This window comes from Melanostigma gelatinosum, assembly GCF_949748355.1.
Source record: "Melanostigma gelatinosum genome assembly, chromosome: 14".
In the NCBI taxonomy this organism is placed as follows: domain Eukaryota; kingdom Metazoa; phylum Chordata; class Actinopteri; order Perciformes; family Zoarcidae; genus Melanostigma; species Melanostigma gelatinosum.
Genome location: NC_136647.1, coordinates 21,193,711 through 21,212,519, shown reverse-complemented (window position 1 = coordinate 21,212,519; position 18,809 = coordinate 21,193,711). Strand labels below are relative to the sequence as shown.

Here is an 18,809-nt window from a genome sequence, read left to right as displayed (position 1 = left end):
AACCACTGGGAGTCGCGCTCATTAGAGAGAATGAGCAACGAGAAATCCCCCATTCCTGGAGCTGTAGCTCCAGAAGACACCGCATTACGAGATGCGGTGGCTGATGTCCTCGGACTCACAGCAAAGGAAAGAGAGTACTTTGCAAAATACACTGCTGTCCTATGCGACGAGCAATTAGAGCAGCTGGTGGCTTATGTAAATAACCCAGCAGGTAACAGAGAGCGCCTGATTCAGGACGTAATCGGCGAAATACTGCTCATCTATCATCAGAAAATGCAGCTGCAAGCGGCCCGAACCCGGGCACAGAGCGACGAGCAGCAACGCGAGATCTGGACACTCCGAACAGAGGTTCAGGAGTTGTCACGTGACTGTAGAGCCCTACAGTCAGAAAATAGTAGCCTGCGCAGTGACCTCAGAGAGGTCAACCTAGAACTCTCTAAAGCATCAGAGAGTGATGACAAACTGAAAGCGCTTCAAGGTGTTCCAGCAACCCCGGTAGGTACTGCTACCCCCTATCGAGCCTTTCAGCCCAGTCATTTCTTGGTCTCGGCTCCCTCATTCCCCGAGACCCGAACCACCTTGCATTTCTTGAAAGCGACATCCCCAACCAGGAGGAGAGAGGACCAACACCAGGTCCTAGTCGGCCCAGGTGGCTTCAAAACCACCTCAGGCGAACGCAATCCTCCACGCAGTTCACGAGCGCGACAAGAACTGACCCCATCCCCCTCAGGGAGGGAGGATGATAGTCGTTACCACCATCGCGAGTATGGAGACTCGGACGGCCCAGGCCCCATCAACCTTGGAGGCCTGCGTACTCGACAGATTGAGTCTCTGGCGAAAGCCGTAGAGCGCTTCAACCCCGATAATCACGACTCGAGCATCGATGACTACCTAAGGGAGATCGATCGCTGCCTCCTCGACCTATCGCGCCCCTCATCGCGCGAAAAGCTAAAGCTAGTGTGGAAAACCACTGCGCGAAGCGTCCACGCTTTCATTGAAACGCTCCAGCCGAGCATCCGCGACTGCTATTCATCCCTTTGTCACGCCCTTAGGGAGGAGTACTCCCTGTACACCGACCCAGCTTCTGCCACCCTCTGCGCCTTTGCCATTTCCCAGGAAAGGCTAGAGTCTCCGAGAGACTACTTCAGGTGTTTGAGATCTGCGTACTTCCAAGGACGTAACGCCCCAGGTCTAGAAGAAGACCATGCCTTCAAGCCGCTATTCTTGCACAATCTCCACGACAACGGGAGATACGATGTTACTATGCACTGCAGAACGAGTAACCTCACCATGCCAGAGATTAGGAAATACGCGCAACTTGCATGGGAGACACGCGGACGGCCGACAAATCGGTACGAAGACACCGCCATAGTCTTAGGCATCCAACAGTCGAGCGACTCCGACCTAGCGTCGGAAGACGACGAGAGGACTTGGCCTAGCGAGCCCTGGTCACCCCCGAGGAACAGACGACCCTGGCGGTCGAAAGACCAACAGAACCAGGGGGGTGAAAGACACCCTCAAGGGCAACACCTCAGGTAACGCTGACTCGCAGCCCACCTGACTAAGCCAAGTGACCTTTCCCCCTGCTGCCAAGTCGACGTGGTAGGGGGGGGGAAGAGAACTCAGCACACTTCCGGAAACGACCACTCCCAATTTCGCACCTCGTTCTTCAACCTTCTTGGGCGACCTTGTTCGCAAAGGCAATGCCCGTTATGTATAAATCTATACATATTCTTCAGTCCTACTGGGGGGTCATAACACTCTTGCTCTACCCGACTCCGGGTCAGAAACGAGCCTCATGTGTTCCCCCACCTTTTCGCATACACCTCTAGGGTACCACAACCTTAGAGGCCCTTCGAGCACTCTTTCGAGCAGCTCGTAAGATCTTTCGTCAACTAAGCCTTGTTCTCCTGCTCTGTCAGCATGAGCCACCTCCAGCTTGTTCAACGAAGCCACCGCCTTCTTTCAGCCGAGTCATCGCCCGGGCCTGTCAAGTCGCCAGTGCCGTAGGTAACTGAACTTGACCTGTGCGCCGGACCTGTCTCCATCTCTAATTAGGAGGGTGGGGGGAGGGAGATATCACCAGCCCGTCATGACACACTCCAGAGTGAAACTGCTCGCGACGTTTCCCTGAGTGCTGACGGTAACGTGGGATATCTGCCCTCGCCACTTGAACAGCGCGAGGGGGGTGGGCTCTCTGACAACAGAAACTTAGAGAGATGCACTTCACAGGAAGTGCACTCTAATCTTGCCAGTGCCGAAACCAACCGGCAGAATGGCAGCTTACTATTGACTACTAACGTTTAACTGCATGCTCCAACTCACCCGGTAGACATGCACTAACCGCTAACACATCCAACTTGAACCAGAACAGTTGCATGACCTGAAAAACGTTCATTGCGACTGTAAACTGATGCTCCACTCTCATGAACAACTCTTTGCATGCTTTATAGACTCTACCAGAAGTAACCAAAGAAGACATAACCTCTGCCGTAGCAGTCAGATTTAACCCAGGACCTCATCCGAGAAGGCTCAGCTGTCAACAGCTGAAGCAGCGAGAGACCAGCCTAGCTAGTCACACTAGCCGTGCTAATGAAATCTGTAAATCTGCTACCACTACTGTTATGCAACCCTCACAGGTACCTCTGGCCTATAGTCTTGGCAACGCAACTCCAATATCGATAGATTCCAAAACTTAGACACAGGACTCGCTCTAAATCTACCGATTAGAGAGAGATAGATGCACATATCATGTACCAATAGATCCAGAAGCGACAGACTAACTGGATTCCCTCCTATTCATAACAACACGTAGCCAACCTACGACTGCTCCGCCGACGGACTCCAGTCCTGTCTAGGAGTTGAACCAGTAACCACTGTTTGCCCCTCACCTGCTTCTTGTCTTTCTATTCTTTCCTTCTCTCTCTTTTGTGTTTTGTTTTGTTTATTTGGGTTGTTACTTTCTTTGACACTGTGCCACAATGCTAGAATATCACAACATCATAATAGCGATTGAATTATTTGGGAATAATGTTTTGCTCACCTATGATTTGAATTGTGTATGATAGTAGATGTAGGTAGAAGTAGTTAAAGTCATCTGCCCAGATGCCACCTTAGTCATCTGCCCAGATGCCAATGAACTCTGAACTTGAACACCATGAACTTGACCACTATGAACCTTGAACTCTATGAACAATGAACACTGCCTGTTTTAACCACTGCTTTTGGTCTCAGGAACACTTGGACTGTCTCACCTCTTCAGGTTTCCCCACCACATGGATGCACATGCCAGCCCTTGGTTTGCTCTAAAGACCGAAGCCAACACCTCGCTCTTCAGAACAAAGGGGGGATGTTGGGCTCTGACCATGTGGCTTAAACATGTGCTGTGGACAAAGACAATCAGGCCTTCACTTTGTCGAGCAAAGGGTTCATCCTGATTGTAGTTGAGGAGAACAAGCCTCCTCTGGGTAAAATTTCACACTCAGGTGTGAATTCCCCCTCCCCCCCAAAAAACCATGGTAACCGCTGCAGTCTCATTGGCCAAAGGCCAAGAGACCCGAGGACCCCTGTGGTTCAGCCGATGTTCTATAAAACTGTTTTTATAGAACATCGGCTGAACCACAGGGGTCCTCGGGTCTCTTGGCCTTTGGCCAATGAGACTGCAGCGGTTACCATGGTTTTTTGGGGGGGAGGGGGAATTCACACCTGAGTGTGAAATTTTACCCAGAGGAGGCTTGTTCTCCTCAACTACAATCAGGATGAACCCTTTGCTCGACAAAGTGAAGGCCTGATTGTCTTTGTCCACAGCACATGTTTAAGCCACATGGTCAGAGCCCAACAATATCAATGAATATCAATTTAGCGACATGTTTTTAGCGTTACAAAAAAACACTTTTTAGGCCTGGCGGGGGGTTTCAGCAGGCCTGTATAATTATAGGGAAAAACACACACACATATATTTGCTCATTAAATGACCAGGTGACTCCTCCCTACAATTCAATATTATAGTCCTAATGACCCACAGGTAGGGCGTAGATATGGAGAAAAATCAAATATGATATTTTTGATCAAACACATCAATGTAAATATTGCCAATATATTATAGGATTGACTGACCATTGGTGATTTCACAAAATATTAACACAGATTGAGATTTCTTTCATAAATAATCATCAGCAATCTGGATATAATGACTAAGGGGCAAATAATAGAAGAGCTATAACACTCCGGTAAGTTCAGAAAAGGACATGACTTTACTGTAATGCATTTCAAGCAAAAAAAGACTTATGCCACGATATGTGAAAATCTGAGACAATATCTGGTCTCATATCTCGATATTGATATAATATCAATAAATTGCTCAGCCCTACCCACAGGAACATTGCAGAACTATTTTCCGGTTCGACAGAGTGGCCTATAAGCTGGATCAACTTCAATATCAGCAGGTTCATACTTGCAGAATAAATGTGGATATGCAGCATTAAATGACAGCAGCCATCATTATTTGGTTATTTGGCCATTATTTCTCTCAACAGGCGCGGCTCATGTACAGCCGCTCAACATGCCGACATTTCTGCCCTTGAACCTGCAATTTAGCAGCGGACACGTCGAAACAATCCAGGACGGGTTGACAGAAACCAGAGGGGAGCACTCGCTCTGCAATAAATCTCTCTGGTTGTACGAGCTATCGCTCCGATTAGTCACCGACCGTCCCCCCGGACCCGACTTGTGTTTGCCAACCACAATCGATGAACAAACAGATGTGACAAAGGGAAAAGGGCTCAGGAGCCCCCCGCCATCTTCAGGCCTCGGGCTGTTCCGAAGGGATAGCTCCACGTGCGTGCGGCTGCGTATCAGGAAGTAATGCGCGGCTGTCATTGCTGACGAGGTCACGGCATCAGGTCCCACTAGATAAGGTAAACCACAGCACAGCATAGTGAAACTGGCAGTAAGGAAATAATGACCGACACCATTTAATCTTCTCTATTCTTATTACAAACTGACTTTTATTAAGTCCTGCTGTTTTCCTCAAAAATATGAATGTTATTTAAGGAAAGAGGCCAGAGGAGGAAAGGCAGGAAGTGTGTACATTACAACTGTAGCAGACACTCAACTGCATGAGGGCTTAAAATAGGATTCATGGCAGATGTGTAGGACACATATCCTGTATTGTTTGCAAAAACGCTGCTGTCCGATGTCCACAGTAAGCACATTTCACCTGGTGGTAGAGGAGATACGGTGCCATTTCTCTATTTGGACATGACAGCTATTCCCTGCCCCCCCCCCCCGCGTCCCCAGTGCACTGACTATTCTCTTCTACCGTTTTTCATTCCCCTCCACAACCATCCTGCCTCCTCCCCATGTGAAACCGCACACTGTTCCTGTACATTACGTTATCTCCAAGCTGCTCTGTTCTACATTTCAGTGAATTACCAGAGCTCTTCATCGATGCCTCGCGTGCCTCGCGTGTCTGCGTTGTTCAGAGTGCTCTGACCTTTTGATGGAAAGATTACAAATAGTTCATGTCAGCGAAACAATAAGTAAGTTGTTACTCGACACCTCGGAGGCAGCCGTCATGGCTACTGCCATGGGCAGAGGGCTGAAAGTACTGCACATGTATACGGCAGCTTGTATGAGAATACACAGCTACTTTAAAGGCCTTGAAAGTGTCTTTTTTTAATCAGCTTCTTACCACAACACAATAGTTTTAATCCCTACAAACACATATCTGCGTATGAAGAGAATCTGTTGGCGATGGGACGAGATTTTGGTATCGGAAGCGTTCCGGTTTACGTTTGTAGTCTCAGTATTATTGACCAATCACGTTCGAGTGGGCTTTGGTTGAATGCAAGTAAACACTGTGTGTCAAGAACTAACGAGGTGGAACGCATTGGCATATAATGCAATCCTGGAACGAATTGGCTATCACCTGACAACGATTTAGCTTTTCATCAGCTGACAAATTAGCCGGCTTCTTGTTCAACAATCCGGTCGAAGACGTCTCAAATATATTGTGGTGTCTCACGTTGCTTATTGGACCGTAAACAATGAGCGGCGCACAGAAGAGGAAGTCTTGGCCCGGATATCTATCGGCTATGCTATAGAACCCCAGAAATATTGTCCGTTGCAGCCAGAGGCTCAATTGTCAGACCCATAGGTGACGGGTTCCAAATTGCAAAAGTTTTTATCTTAAAGAAGTTTTGTATATTTCACATTAGAGGTTTACTTTTTTGTGTTTTTACTCTTTGTTCTTGTCGCTGGTTTGAAGCAGGCGAGCTCAGTTGGAAACAGGTGCTGTCACATGCTTCAGTGTGCCAACCAGAGTGGAGCGACACCTGAACGGGACAGTTGGGTTGTTTTCTCATGTTGCCAGGTCAAAGCTCTCACACATTGGTCCCAGTGAAGCTCATTAGCTGAGTTTGTGAGTATTCAACTATCAAAGCTAGCGATGGTATTGGAATTAGAATGATGACCAATCATTGCAATCAGGCCGAAGGAAATTATTGGATGGGCTACCTGCCTGTTTACCCCGATTGCACTCTGAACCATTCACTCATTGATCGTCAGCTGTGAGTACTAACAGCAGCCACGTGCGTTGTTTATGTTCATCATGATCATTTTGGGGGAGTGGCTTGAGAGGCAGGCCTGAAGGGACAGTCAGTGTTGCCGACTATATTTAGCGCCTTTAGGATCTAGTGCTGCGAGCAACTTTCATTGGAAAAGAGTTGGTGACACTGGACTGGGTTTCGAGGTTACTTTGCTCTTAGGTGGTTGGATTTGTTCTCACATGTTCTCTTCGAGCTTCTCTGATGCAACGGACAAATGAAGACGGAACAGCCTGGTGATCATGAGCTGCTCTTAATATTTTGGGCCTTATCACAGCCAGCAATAACATTCATCTGTCAGAGGTACCCGCTGCAAGTTATATCAATCCATGTACTCCAACACTGCTGCCACGAGAGGATCATGTGTCGTATAGTGTGCCATGGCAACATAATCAATCACTTTGTCTATTGCATGCATTTTCCTCCTCCTCTCATAGGGAAGCATGCCGATAGAAGTTTGCCTTCGGTATCATGGTTAAGAGTGTAAAGCTCAGATCTTGGGCTGAATTTAGAGTAGCAGAGCTGAGGTATCTTATAGCCCTATCCAATGAATGTTTAATGGGTCTCGAGAAGTCGGCGTGGAGGAAGCTGACTGTGCTGCATCAGTGGGCTAGGCTGTAAAATGAGACAGGGCAGGAAGCCAGCCGGCTCAGGATGGAGGGAGGGGAAGGGGGGGGAGGGGAGTATTGAGAGAAAGTATACAGAGCAGGACAGTAACCAAGATGCATGTTAGCAGGAAACCAAAAAAACACACCCTCGTAATAAAGACGTATATTACCGTAACGCTGTCCGGCCACTGGTTTTTCGAGATACTTTTTTTTTTTAAATGAATACACATTTTTATACAGCTTGACTATATATATCGTCTTATCGCCCAACCCTAGTCGTAACTATTAAATAATGTATCATGTTTGGGACCAAAATGGGAGTAAATGGTGGCCTGTTGGTCTGTTGACCTGTTGTGTTGGACACTGGGATCTCTCAGCAGATCAGGATCACACTGTCAACTCAAGGAAAGGCCTCCCTTTGAACACGAACTGGAGGCAGGATGCACTACCGTTGTCTTGTACTTCAAAGGTTCAACGTGAATATCATAATAGTGAGGATGACAAGCCTCATGAGGGACCACGGATCTGCCTCGACGGCTGCAAGATCTCGGGACTGTTGGGAGGCTGAATGGGAGAGCTGACAGATGCAGTGGTGTCAGGCCAGACTCAACACTCCACCCAAACTTTAATTCATCCACAGCTATTCTTCAAGACCAGGGGTGTCTCCGCTTCATCGTGGCCTTATCTAAACCCCTAAATGTGACGACAGCTGGGCAGTAAGACCAGCCATCACAATCCCTCATGCACCTGAACTGCCTCCTTCATGGTTCCTTCCTGCTCGCTGACTGGAATAAAGCTGCCTCTGCCCATCAGGGGCCGTGCCGCTGTGTACGTCTGTCAGTCCGTATGCCCAACTGCAAACCCCCAGGCAGCTGTGAACGACATGCTAATGAGGTGTATAAACTACAGCGCACAGAAAGGATTTCACCTTACAGAAAAATTACTTATTTTTCTCACAACTTCAAGGAGGACACCAGTAATCACAGCCCTCCAAATAGAGAGAAGAAAGTCTGAAAATGTTCAAATCCATCCTCTGGTCTAGTTTATGAATATCTGGGGGCGTCTTAAATTGCAATACGATATCAACCGCACATGGAAAAGGACTTCAACAGAGACCTGGAATCTATCTCCTACAGTTATATTTGTGCTCATTATACTGGCACAAGATAACATGTTTTATCATTTAGCAGCACAATTCCAACATGCAAGCTGTTATTAAGCGCTTACATGTTTTTATTACAGAGTGCTGTTTAAACTGTGAGGCTAATCAGACCAGCCTTGATATTACCATCGCATGCCAACAGGAATAAAACACAGCATCTCCAATCAAGGGGTTCCGAGCCTGTCCATTATACGGAGTCTGTGGGAAACACAGATATCGATAATATCTTCAGGAGCTTATCTGTGTCACTGTCCACACACGGGGAAACAACGTTTTGTGTTGTGCAAAATAACAATGGCATCTGGGGGTGGGGGTGATATTTGGTACAGATACCCACAGTGATGAATCTTACTGACTTTTGGTTTTGAGTAAAATGTCTTAACAACTGCTTAATGGTTTGTTGTTTTGGCATCCATTTTAACCTGTTTATCGAAATTAAATCACAGCAAAAAGTTACTTCTGGGTTCCTATCGCTGTAGTATACCTGCCGGCGTGCGGCTTGCTACACACAGTGTATACAGCTCGTGAAAACAAGTCGTGGTGTAACAACGTTGTGATGTCGTGTCCATTCTGTGCATCCCGACTGCGGCAGAGGGGCTCCAGCTAATTACGAGCTGGCCAGCTTTACGATGAGTCAGCTAAAGGACACCGGTACAGCATATTCAGAGCAAATGCCAGAGAGCAAGACCATCCTGTTTATGATTCTAGTTATGGTGTAGCAATGTTGAGCTACACCATTCTTCTCTGCTGGCTCCCTGCTCCTTTCAGGAGGGATATATAATTGAAGTTACACAGGAAGGCAATACTAGATAAGCGACGCCGTCTTTCCAGCAATTAATTCAGCGACGACCCCAGGACTCTGAGCGATGCTGCAGACAAATGCACAAACGCTTGCAGCTGCAATAAAAAAAAGATTCCACGCTTATTAAGTTATGAATTTACAAAAGTTAACAGTAGTGCATACAGTAAAGTTTAGTCATAATATGTGAATCTGATCTATGACCCCAACACAAATGGAAACATCCCTCCTAGAGTGCTGGAGGACAGCAGTGGCAGCGGTAGTACTCCCGTTGTAAACATGAATCAGGTGGGTTTCTGGGTTAGCTGGACTGAAATAGAAACACACCAACACTCTGTGGACTGCTCACATATTTGACAGGGATCTGCGACGATCTAAAACCACACGTGAAGCGTCTCAATCGTTTGGCCGGAATACCAGGTTGATTGCCATCTGAAGGTCGGTGGCTTTTATGAAGTGTGCCGTTTGGCCCCCGGGCAACAGGGGAGCTGCTTTGCATTAAGCTCAGGGGGAGTGAAGGCCTCTGTACAAGGAGCAGCAGATGTTACCGCACAGCCGTACGTGGACCGCAGACACCACGTTCAGCTGATTCTCAGCATCTTCTACTCTTCTCTCTTTTATATCAGAGTGAACCGGATCTCTGTGGGTTTGGACTGTTGGTCGGACACAACAAGACATTTGAAGACTTACCTTGGACTAGTGTTGTCCAGGTGTCAATACATTTCTATGCTGAATACACAAGTTGAATTTATTTGATCATTTATTTAAGAACAATTTGAAAACAATGGAATCTCTATATCCAACATGGTTCATGTGTACCATTGTTGGAAAAAATAAATTGAGGCTCCACATCCTACATATATTTAACAGCCACTTCAGTCGAAGTTTCACAGAATTTTTGTCACGTGACAGTTGGTCTCAGCTGAGTCAACCAGGGCTTCAAAGTTGTGCCGAAGAGCACTGAATTTAATGTATTTTACAGAATCTGGTTTGAGCAAACGGTTCATTTGTAAAATTAAGTATTTTTGATGAAATATTATAATTTTAAGCTTCAATTTGGTTGTTTTTCTTGAGGGAAGTGTTTGTCAGAAAGAGTCTGTTTTTGGCCAGTGACTCTGGATAGTTGTTGTTTTTCCTTACTAATATGGAAATGTAGACTTACTCTCATCACATCGAAACTTTCTTACTGCTGAACAAACATTACAAAGATTCATGGAACAAATTAAAACTAGTGGGCCTTCCATGATGCATCCTCTGATTTTACCAGGATGTGTGACCTCAATACAGGAAGTGGAGAGTTGGAATTAGAGAAACAATTTATCCAAAGCCACAGGGCGGAGAGCAAAAGTAAAGGGGAGAAGAATTTCTTGGAAAATATGTTCATCACAGAATTTGCAGAGCTTTGTAAGCAGCTATCATTAAAAAAAACACAAATCTGCTTTTACTAATTTAAAGGAAATTAAATGTGTTTATTCTACATCCGAAATAAAAAGGGACATCAGATCAATAACTGTATCAGTTCGGAGCACTCCTAATTTAAAAAGCCACACAGAAGGCTCAACAGCGAGAAAATGCTGAACAGCCACAAGACTGCAATCCATGCTGTGACGAGTCTCTTCTTTTCTTGGTCAGCAGCTTTGTTTTTTTGCCAAGTAGCCACCCACCTACTGGGAGAACACTCATTAAGTGATCATACTGTAGATTATAAAAATAAAAAAAACAGCGGTACCGGGAGAAGTTTCTGGGAGTTAGAATTAATTAGGCAGAAAATGCTCCATTCATTCACACACACACACACACACACGCACACACACACACACTTCACTCAAAAACACACTAAAAACACATCAGAGAATCACAAACGCAAGTTCAAAGGTTTTCCGGGAGCTCCAGAATAATCTCGTTTCACCCACGCAAACACAGAGCCGACATGCAGCAAGAAGGATCACACCAAAAACTGATCCAGCTGTCAATACATTCGACTGCAGAGGTCAGAGGTCAGAGATGCAAACGAAAAACTTCCCCAATCAGCTTAGAGGACCAACACTAATAAAAGCCTGCTGTTTCTATCACACGCATTAAAACATGGAAACATGGACAGTGAACATTCTTGTCAAATGTAGGAAGTAATGGATTGTCACATACAAGGAAAAGGACGTAATCGTTAGAAGAGGAATTACTGGCAAAACGTTTAGGACTGCAACTAACAAAACTGAACTAATTAATCAGCAGATTATTTATCTCAATGAACCGCTTGGTCTATAAAAAGCCCACGGTGCTGTCTTCAGTTCACTGTCCGAGAAGAAAACCAGTGTTAAGGAAAGTAGTGGAACACTCGTCGCCTTGATGCAAATAAAACCACACTACTGTTTCTAATAAGCACAACGTCAGCGGAGGCAGAGAGGGCTCAGATATGTGACCACACCAAAGAAAACCTTATCGGCTCCCAACTTAGAATCATTCATCCTTGTTTTGTTTTCCGCTGTCTTGATTCTCCTCTCTGGGACTGCTGTGTTTATGATACTAGTTATCTCGACTTGTTTTCTTATTGCTGCTGAGAATAGAGAGGGCTGGACAGCAGCAACTTGGAGGTAAGTAAGTGGAATCACTGGAGTCAGTGTTTCGCATACAGACCAACATAGAGATGCACCGGTTGCAATGTTCTTGGCCGATTCTGATTTCATTTCTAAGAACTACATTTCACAGCAGGGATCCAGACTAACCTTTTTTTTGTTTTTTACCACCGAAGTCAATGTAAACTGTCAAAAAGGATCTATTCATAGTGGATATTTGGATAAAAACACTGGAAATTTAATTTTAAACACATGCTTTGATTTAAAAACAAATCTTGATATTAGTATTTCAAATTTCATATCATAAGCTACTTAGAGCAAGTGTTCTGAATTCCCTCTCTGATATATGTTCTACAATGCAGTGAAAAGAGGAAATCAATGGTGGTATCAGCTGTTCTCATCTGATACCAGCTGCTCACATCATATCAGCTGCTCACATCCATCCAATGGCACGGTGACACGCCTACATTGTAAGCCAATCATCTTGCTGCTGTCTCTTTTCAAATACGATTGTGTCTCTGTCTCTAGAACATCGATGCTGCTGTCACCGCCCCGCCTCCTCGCCGCCGCCCAGTCTACGTCGATCCATCAGCTTCACCAGCCTACCAGTCTCAGCTGAATCATCAGCCACCAGCACCACCGGTGTCTGGACTCCACGAGGAGGGAGGGAGGAGGGGGGTGTCTCTCTTGCTTCTGCTCAGGGCAGACGCCCCTCTGTTAAAAATCTCCCCGTAGAGTCTAAACGCCAAAGACCCCGTCAAGGCTTTATTATCCCATATCGTCTGTTACGGCTTTCATACCAGCTCACAAGAAGAAGATTACCCACAAGTAAACAGGCTGGATGTGAAAGCACTCCTAAGAGCTTTCAATAGAAAAACAAAACAAAAAAGGAAAATGCTCTTCATTTTTTCCCCATTGTTTACATCCATTACCCTCCAACATCACCCCCCTCCTCCTCCTCCTCCTCCTCCCCCTCCAGCCCTCTTGGCATGTTGTTGGCACATGTATTTACTGAGCTTCGTCATAACGAGTCCAGCTTAGTCCGGGGCAGGCAGCCTGTTAGCAGGCATATGTTCAGATCCTGGTAAAAGACACACTGCCCCCCCTGGGGATGCTTTTGTGTGTGTGCGTGGGCAGGAGTAACAAGTATGGCAGCAGACGGTTGCCGTGGAGCGCAACCCCTGAGCGTCCATTAACACAGCCCACCATGTTCTCTTCTCCTCGCATACCCGACCCATCGCTGAGAGACAGAGAGAGAGAGAGAGAGAGAGAGGCCACTTGAAACCTGGAGGGATACAAGTTCACCCGAGTGTACGGAAGAGGAAGGTGACAGGAAGGAGCAGGAGAGAGGGGAGACCGAGGGAGGTTGGCGAGGACCTGAGTCAGATGGAGTGAGAGGGAGGGAGGGGATGACACAAGGTGAGGAAGAGAGGAAACCTGAGAGGAGTGGGAGAGAACAGAGAGACGGCTGGCTCGGGTCCAGGGTTCTCGCTTCGCCGTACGCCAGCTGGAGATGGCAGCACTCGGCCAGAAGGCCGCCCGCTTCCGACGGCTAGCGTGTTCGCCCGTGTACACGCAGGAGCGACGCGTTAAAGCACGGGACTGTACATGCATAGCCGGTCGACTGAAGGGACGCTCTTCAGAAGTCACAGTACCCGACAAAGTACTGTAGAACTCACAGTAACGAACAATCTGCTGTAAAAAATCACAGAAACGAACATAGTACTGTAAAAAAACACAGGAACGAACGTAGTACTGTAGAAAATCAGAGTAACGGACATAGTAATGTAAAAAAAATCATAGTAACGAACATAGTACTGTAAAAAATCACAACAACCAACAAGCTACTGTAGAAAATCACATTACCCATCATAGTACTGTAGAAAGTCACAGTAATCAACATGTTGTAGAAAATCCCAACAACTGAGAATATTCTGTAAAAAATCACAGTAACTGATAGCTGCATTGCAATGGATTTAATTCAATATAAAAAATAAAATGCCTCTGAAATAAATAAATATCTTGAAAAAAAGAATCTTGAAAAAAATGCATTGTGTGGCGTTGTGTCTGTTTCTCCGCTCCCCTTTTCCACAAATTGGCAAATTGGCACAGTTTTGGCAACATTCTTGCACTATACTGTTGAGATCCTGCTGTTTTGATCTGTATGTATTGAACTAGGAGCACGATGTCAGCCAACACGTAGTAGACCTCTTAGGTTTGGCATTCCCCAGACCGGACAGCCTGCTGGGCTACGACCGGCTTGTTTTTAGCTTTGGGCTTTGAAGCTAGCTAACGCTACAGGGACCACAGATACAGAATGATCAGCAAACTGAAAACGGGGCAGTCTGTGAATCAGCTATGTTGCTAATACCTGGACAAGGCTGTGGGCTGCGGGTTGGAGCCCAATTGTCCACCACATCTACTATGGCTCCACTCACCTCTCCATCGTGTCAGCTGCGTCCGTCTGATCGATAAAATCACAGAGCTGGAAGGAAGAATTTCCACACTCTACAGGATCCAGGATGCTGAGAAGCTCATGGACACCATCATCTTTGGTCCAGCACAAACCGACACAGCCAGCGACCATGTGATTCTACCCCTTCCAGACCCCTCCTCCGGTCAAAATCCCTGAGGCTTCCTGGCTACGACTCGGATCTAAGCCTAAAGCCCTGGTCAGCTCCACTCCGTCCCATCACGAGCCCTGGTCCCTGGTCTGTGCTCGCAGCAGACGGAAAGGGAGACATCACTCTCCTACACCCCATTACTTCAATGTCCAGCTGGAGAATAAATATGACATTCTTGCCCTCCACGACTTCTCTCCTCTGACTAAGGACTCCCAGGACAAGGACAAGGACTCCTACACCATCCGACCTGCAGCCTCATGGGACCCACAGCCCCGGGTCCCCTGACATCCCTATGCCAGTCATTCCTCAGCCCTCCTCTCGCACCAGGACTCGCCGCTCCATACCGCTCTATACACCAGCACCGCAGCGAGCTTCTGTCCCCCGTTTTCTCAGTCCTTCCCTGTCCACTCCATCACCACTTGTTAAATCTTCGCCTCCTCCATATTGCACGCGCTGTGTTGTCTCCTCGTCCCCTCTTCTCCCTGATGACACTGATAGTCGTGGATTCCATAATCAGGAATATCCATTTCTTCAACGCAGCCACACACTGTTTCCCCAGAGCGACAGCTCCCCGACATCCTGTTGAAATTGCCTCGCCTACTGCACGCACTCCCGTCTACCATTCGGCAAATGATCGTTCATGTGGGAATCACACAGTTGGTCAACTCAGACTCCACCAGTCTGAGTTGACCAAGATGGATTTTTAAAATCTTTTACACTTTTTAAACAGCCGTGGACGGTATGCTTTCATCAGTGGTCCAACTCCGACACTCGGCCGTGGATCACAGCGGTTCAGCAGAGTCCTGAGCCTCCACACTTGGCTCCAGTCCGCCTGCAGGACCCACAATGGCTTCATTGACAATTTGAATCTGTTTTGGGACCGCTCTTCCTCTTTTAAGAACGATGGTATTCATCTTAACAAGCTGGGTAGCCTGATAGCGGCTGCTAGCGGCCTGCTAGGATGGTTTCCCACGGCTTTCAAGACTGCCAGAGTCGCCCTTCTTCTGAAGAAACTATCACTTGACCCTTCTGATGTCAAGAACTTCAGACCGGTTTCTCTTTTACCCTTTCTATCCAAAACACTTGAACGTGCTGTCTTTAACCAACTGTCTTCCTATCGCCACCAGAACAGCCTCTTCGACCCACACCAGTCCGGGTTCAAGGTGGGTCACTCGACAGAGACAGCCCTCCTTGCGGTGACAGTCGCTTCATGCCGAGAGAGTGAACTCTATCTCGAGGGGATGGGCGTCTCAGGCTCTGCACTCTCCCTGCTTGTGTCCCACTTGACAGGTCGATCCTACCAGGTGACATGGAGGGGGGCCGTGCTGGAACCACGCATGCTGACAACGGGGGTTCCACAAGGTTCAGTTCTGGGCCTCCTTCTCTTGTCGCTCTACACAACATCTCTGGGTTCTGTTATTCGCTCTCATGACCTCTCTTAACATTGTTATGCCGATGACACCCAGCTGGTCTTGTCATTTCCCCCCGGTGACACTCAAGTGGAGGCACGCATTGCTACGTGCTTGGCTGACATCTCGAAGTGGATGACACACCACCTGAAGCTCAACCTGGACAAAACCGAGCTACTGTTCCTCCCGGGGAAGGGTTGCCCTCACCGAGACCTGTCCATCACCATTGATGATACCGTGTTGACGGCAACTCGGACTGCGAGGAATCTGGGTGTGACCCTAGATGACCAACTGTCGTTCTCAGCAAACATTACATCAGTTACACGCTCCTGCAGATTCGTGCTCTACAACATCAGGAGGATTCGCCCCTTCCTCATCTAGCAATTCCTCTACACTCTTAATGTTTAGTAAGATCGGTGGATTTCAGGGGAATGAATTAATTTGGGACCATATTTGCATTTGGTTTTGTGTATTCAAAGTTTTTTTTAAATGTGTTTTATGCAAGAATAATGTGTAATATATTTACCAAATGGTGCCTTTTCAAAAACAGAACATATCTAAAATTGGCAGAAGAAAAGGCCTCATATTTTTGTGTTGATTTGTTATCGCCACGGTTTCAAATGTTGCAATATTCATGTTTTTGGATATTAATATCCATTGCTTTGTGATTGTAAATGTTTAGCGATTACAGCTCTTGTCAGTTATGCACATTTCAGAAGAAGATAATTGTCATTGGGTTATCAAAAGAAAACAAAATTCCTAGTGCATTGTTTGTTGAAGCCATGGTATACTTGCAAGCACAGGAATAATGTTATCCTTGCTACTGTTCAACAATTAAGAATAAATTGTTAAAAATGTATTGTTTGCTGTCTCCCCACAGTTATTGTTGAAGCTTAAAAATGGGTGTATTTTAAGAGTGATATTTTATTTTAACAGCCGAATACTGGTAATATGTAAATTACGCCATTAAGATACTGTAACTTACAAATACAACATTGTATTTTATATTTCACAGCTCAAACAGTATTACCGTAAAAACAAAACGGTACTTTGATATTACTGTGTTTTATTTTACAGATTAAACACTATAACCGTCAAAACAATTACAATACTTGGAGATGACTGTTCTTTATATTACGGTTATAACACTACTACTGTAACTAAAAATACAGTAAATACTTTAGTTCCTTTGTTTGATTTCACAATATAAAACTGCTACTGTATTAAAAAATACAATACATGGTAACAATTACTGTGATTATTTTTACAGTAAGTTACTTGTCAATTGCTGCCAGTTAGTTACTGTGATTATTTTTACAGTAAGTTACTTGTCAATTGCTGCCAGTTAATAACTGAATTTCACGGTACGTTTCTTACAGTGTTGCATTCGAGCTGTATTGGAGCTTTTGTTAAATGATTAATAGATTGTCAATCATTCGATCATGATTTTTTATTTATTTAATCATTTATTTTTTCATCACAATTCACTGGTTTCAGCTTCACAAATGTCCATCTTCCCTTGTGTTTGTTTCGTGTTCTATGACAGTAATCTCAACCATTAGGTTTTGGACTGTTAGCCATGAGATGTTTATTTTGGGGGATTATGAAAATTGTCATTGCCAAATTTCTATATTCTCTGACATTTAATTTTCCAAACAATAGAAAAATATCAATAGATTGACAGATGACAATGAAAATGATCACTAACTGCAGCCCTGTTTCTGGGGTGGTGAAAGATGACCCATCGGCTTTCAGACACAACAATGACCTTCTCCTTTAGCACTCTACAGGGAGGTCAGAGGTCAGCTGCAGGTGATCTCCAGCCTATGGCGCCATCTTGTCAAACAAAAACCCGTGCTCTTCTCTACATGAAAGCACATTCAGATTTGTTCAAATAAAATAAAGTAAACTGTTTCAAGCTCACATGAAGTCACCGTACATGTGATCAAAGTTGACATGCCTGAGAAGCAGCCTCTGCCTGGCATCCACCCCGATGCGGTGCTGCCTCAGAGAGCGCTCCCTCTAACGGACACACAGCTGCTCAGACTCTGCTTTAGCAAAGAACGGCTCCATACCAAGAGGCTCATCCACTCACAGCATTTGTATGACATCTACACCAGCGCGCCATGCCAAGCACATTTGCCTTCGCATTTGAAGCCGGTGTGCTGCTCAGTGTAACCGAGCTGCTGCTGCAGGAGAGCAAACTCACACATGTTGGGAGGGACATGTCAACCCAACCAGCCCGCAATCTATCACCCCGGAGCCACAAACCTCAGAACTCCCAGTAGTGCCGTTTAACACGCATGTCCGCGGTGTATTACAGTGGAAATAAACAGGTTGTCTTCTTCTTTTCTTTTTTTTTAAAGGTCTAACCAATGGACTTCCTTATCCTCCGTGTGTTACAAGTCATTTCACGGTTAACTGGCCCCTTTCCCTCATCATTCGCCGGCCGGGCTCCGCTCAGGTGCGGTGGTGAACACACGCATGAACTTCATGGCGCAGAGTGTGACATTTTTTAACATGCAAGCGACATATTCAAAGTTAGCAAACAGAGAACCGGGAAAACGTTTTGGTTTTTTTAAAAGAAAAAAAGCTAAGTTAAAACTTGAGCAATAAACGTCATTGGATACACACACTGCACTTCGACTCACCTTGAGCGGCCGTTCCTCGGGTGCTGAATACACTTGCTATCAAAGTGGCCACATACCAAATCATAGTACTATTGCCGGCCAGAAATAAACCTCATCATATCTCAAAGTGCCCCTTTCGGTTAATCTCTCATCGCCGAGTGTCCCAGGACGAACTGAAGCGGGCCGGTATCCTGTTTTCTTGTTAACCGAGCCCTGGACACTTTTCCATCGGCGCTTTCCCCTCTCTTCCCCTCTCCTCCGCTCTCCTCTCGCATCCTGAGACGGATCACCTGCGCCAATGGGACGAGAGTAGACGACGCAGTGAAACCAAGCGCGAGCTCCTAGATAACCGCGGCCCCGCCTCCGCACTCGCTCCATTGATGGGCGTGGGAGGAAGTC

The 18,809-nt window shown here is 46.1% G+C and overlaps 1 protein-coding gene across 1 annotated transcript in view; it reads right to left on the bottom strand.

The window, feature by feature from the left end:
• Positions 1-18,495, bottom strand: part of igsf9bb (immunoglobulin superfamily, member 9Bb) — a gene marked incomplete at both ends in the record, with an annotated part of 121,076 nt that extends 102,581 nt beyond the window's left edge. The window contains one exon of the mRNA XM_079283559.1: positions 18,432-18,495. Coding sequence (XP_079139685.1) covers positions 18,432-18,495 — 64 coding nt within the window. The remainder of the gene's footprint in view (positions 1-18,431) is intronic.
• Positions 18,496-18,809: the final 314 nt, after the last annotated feature.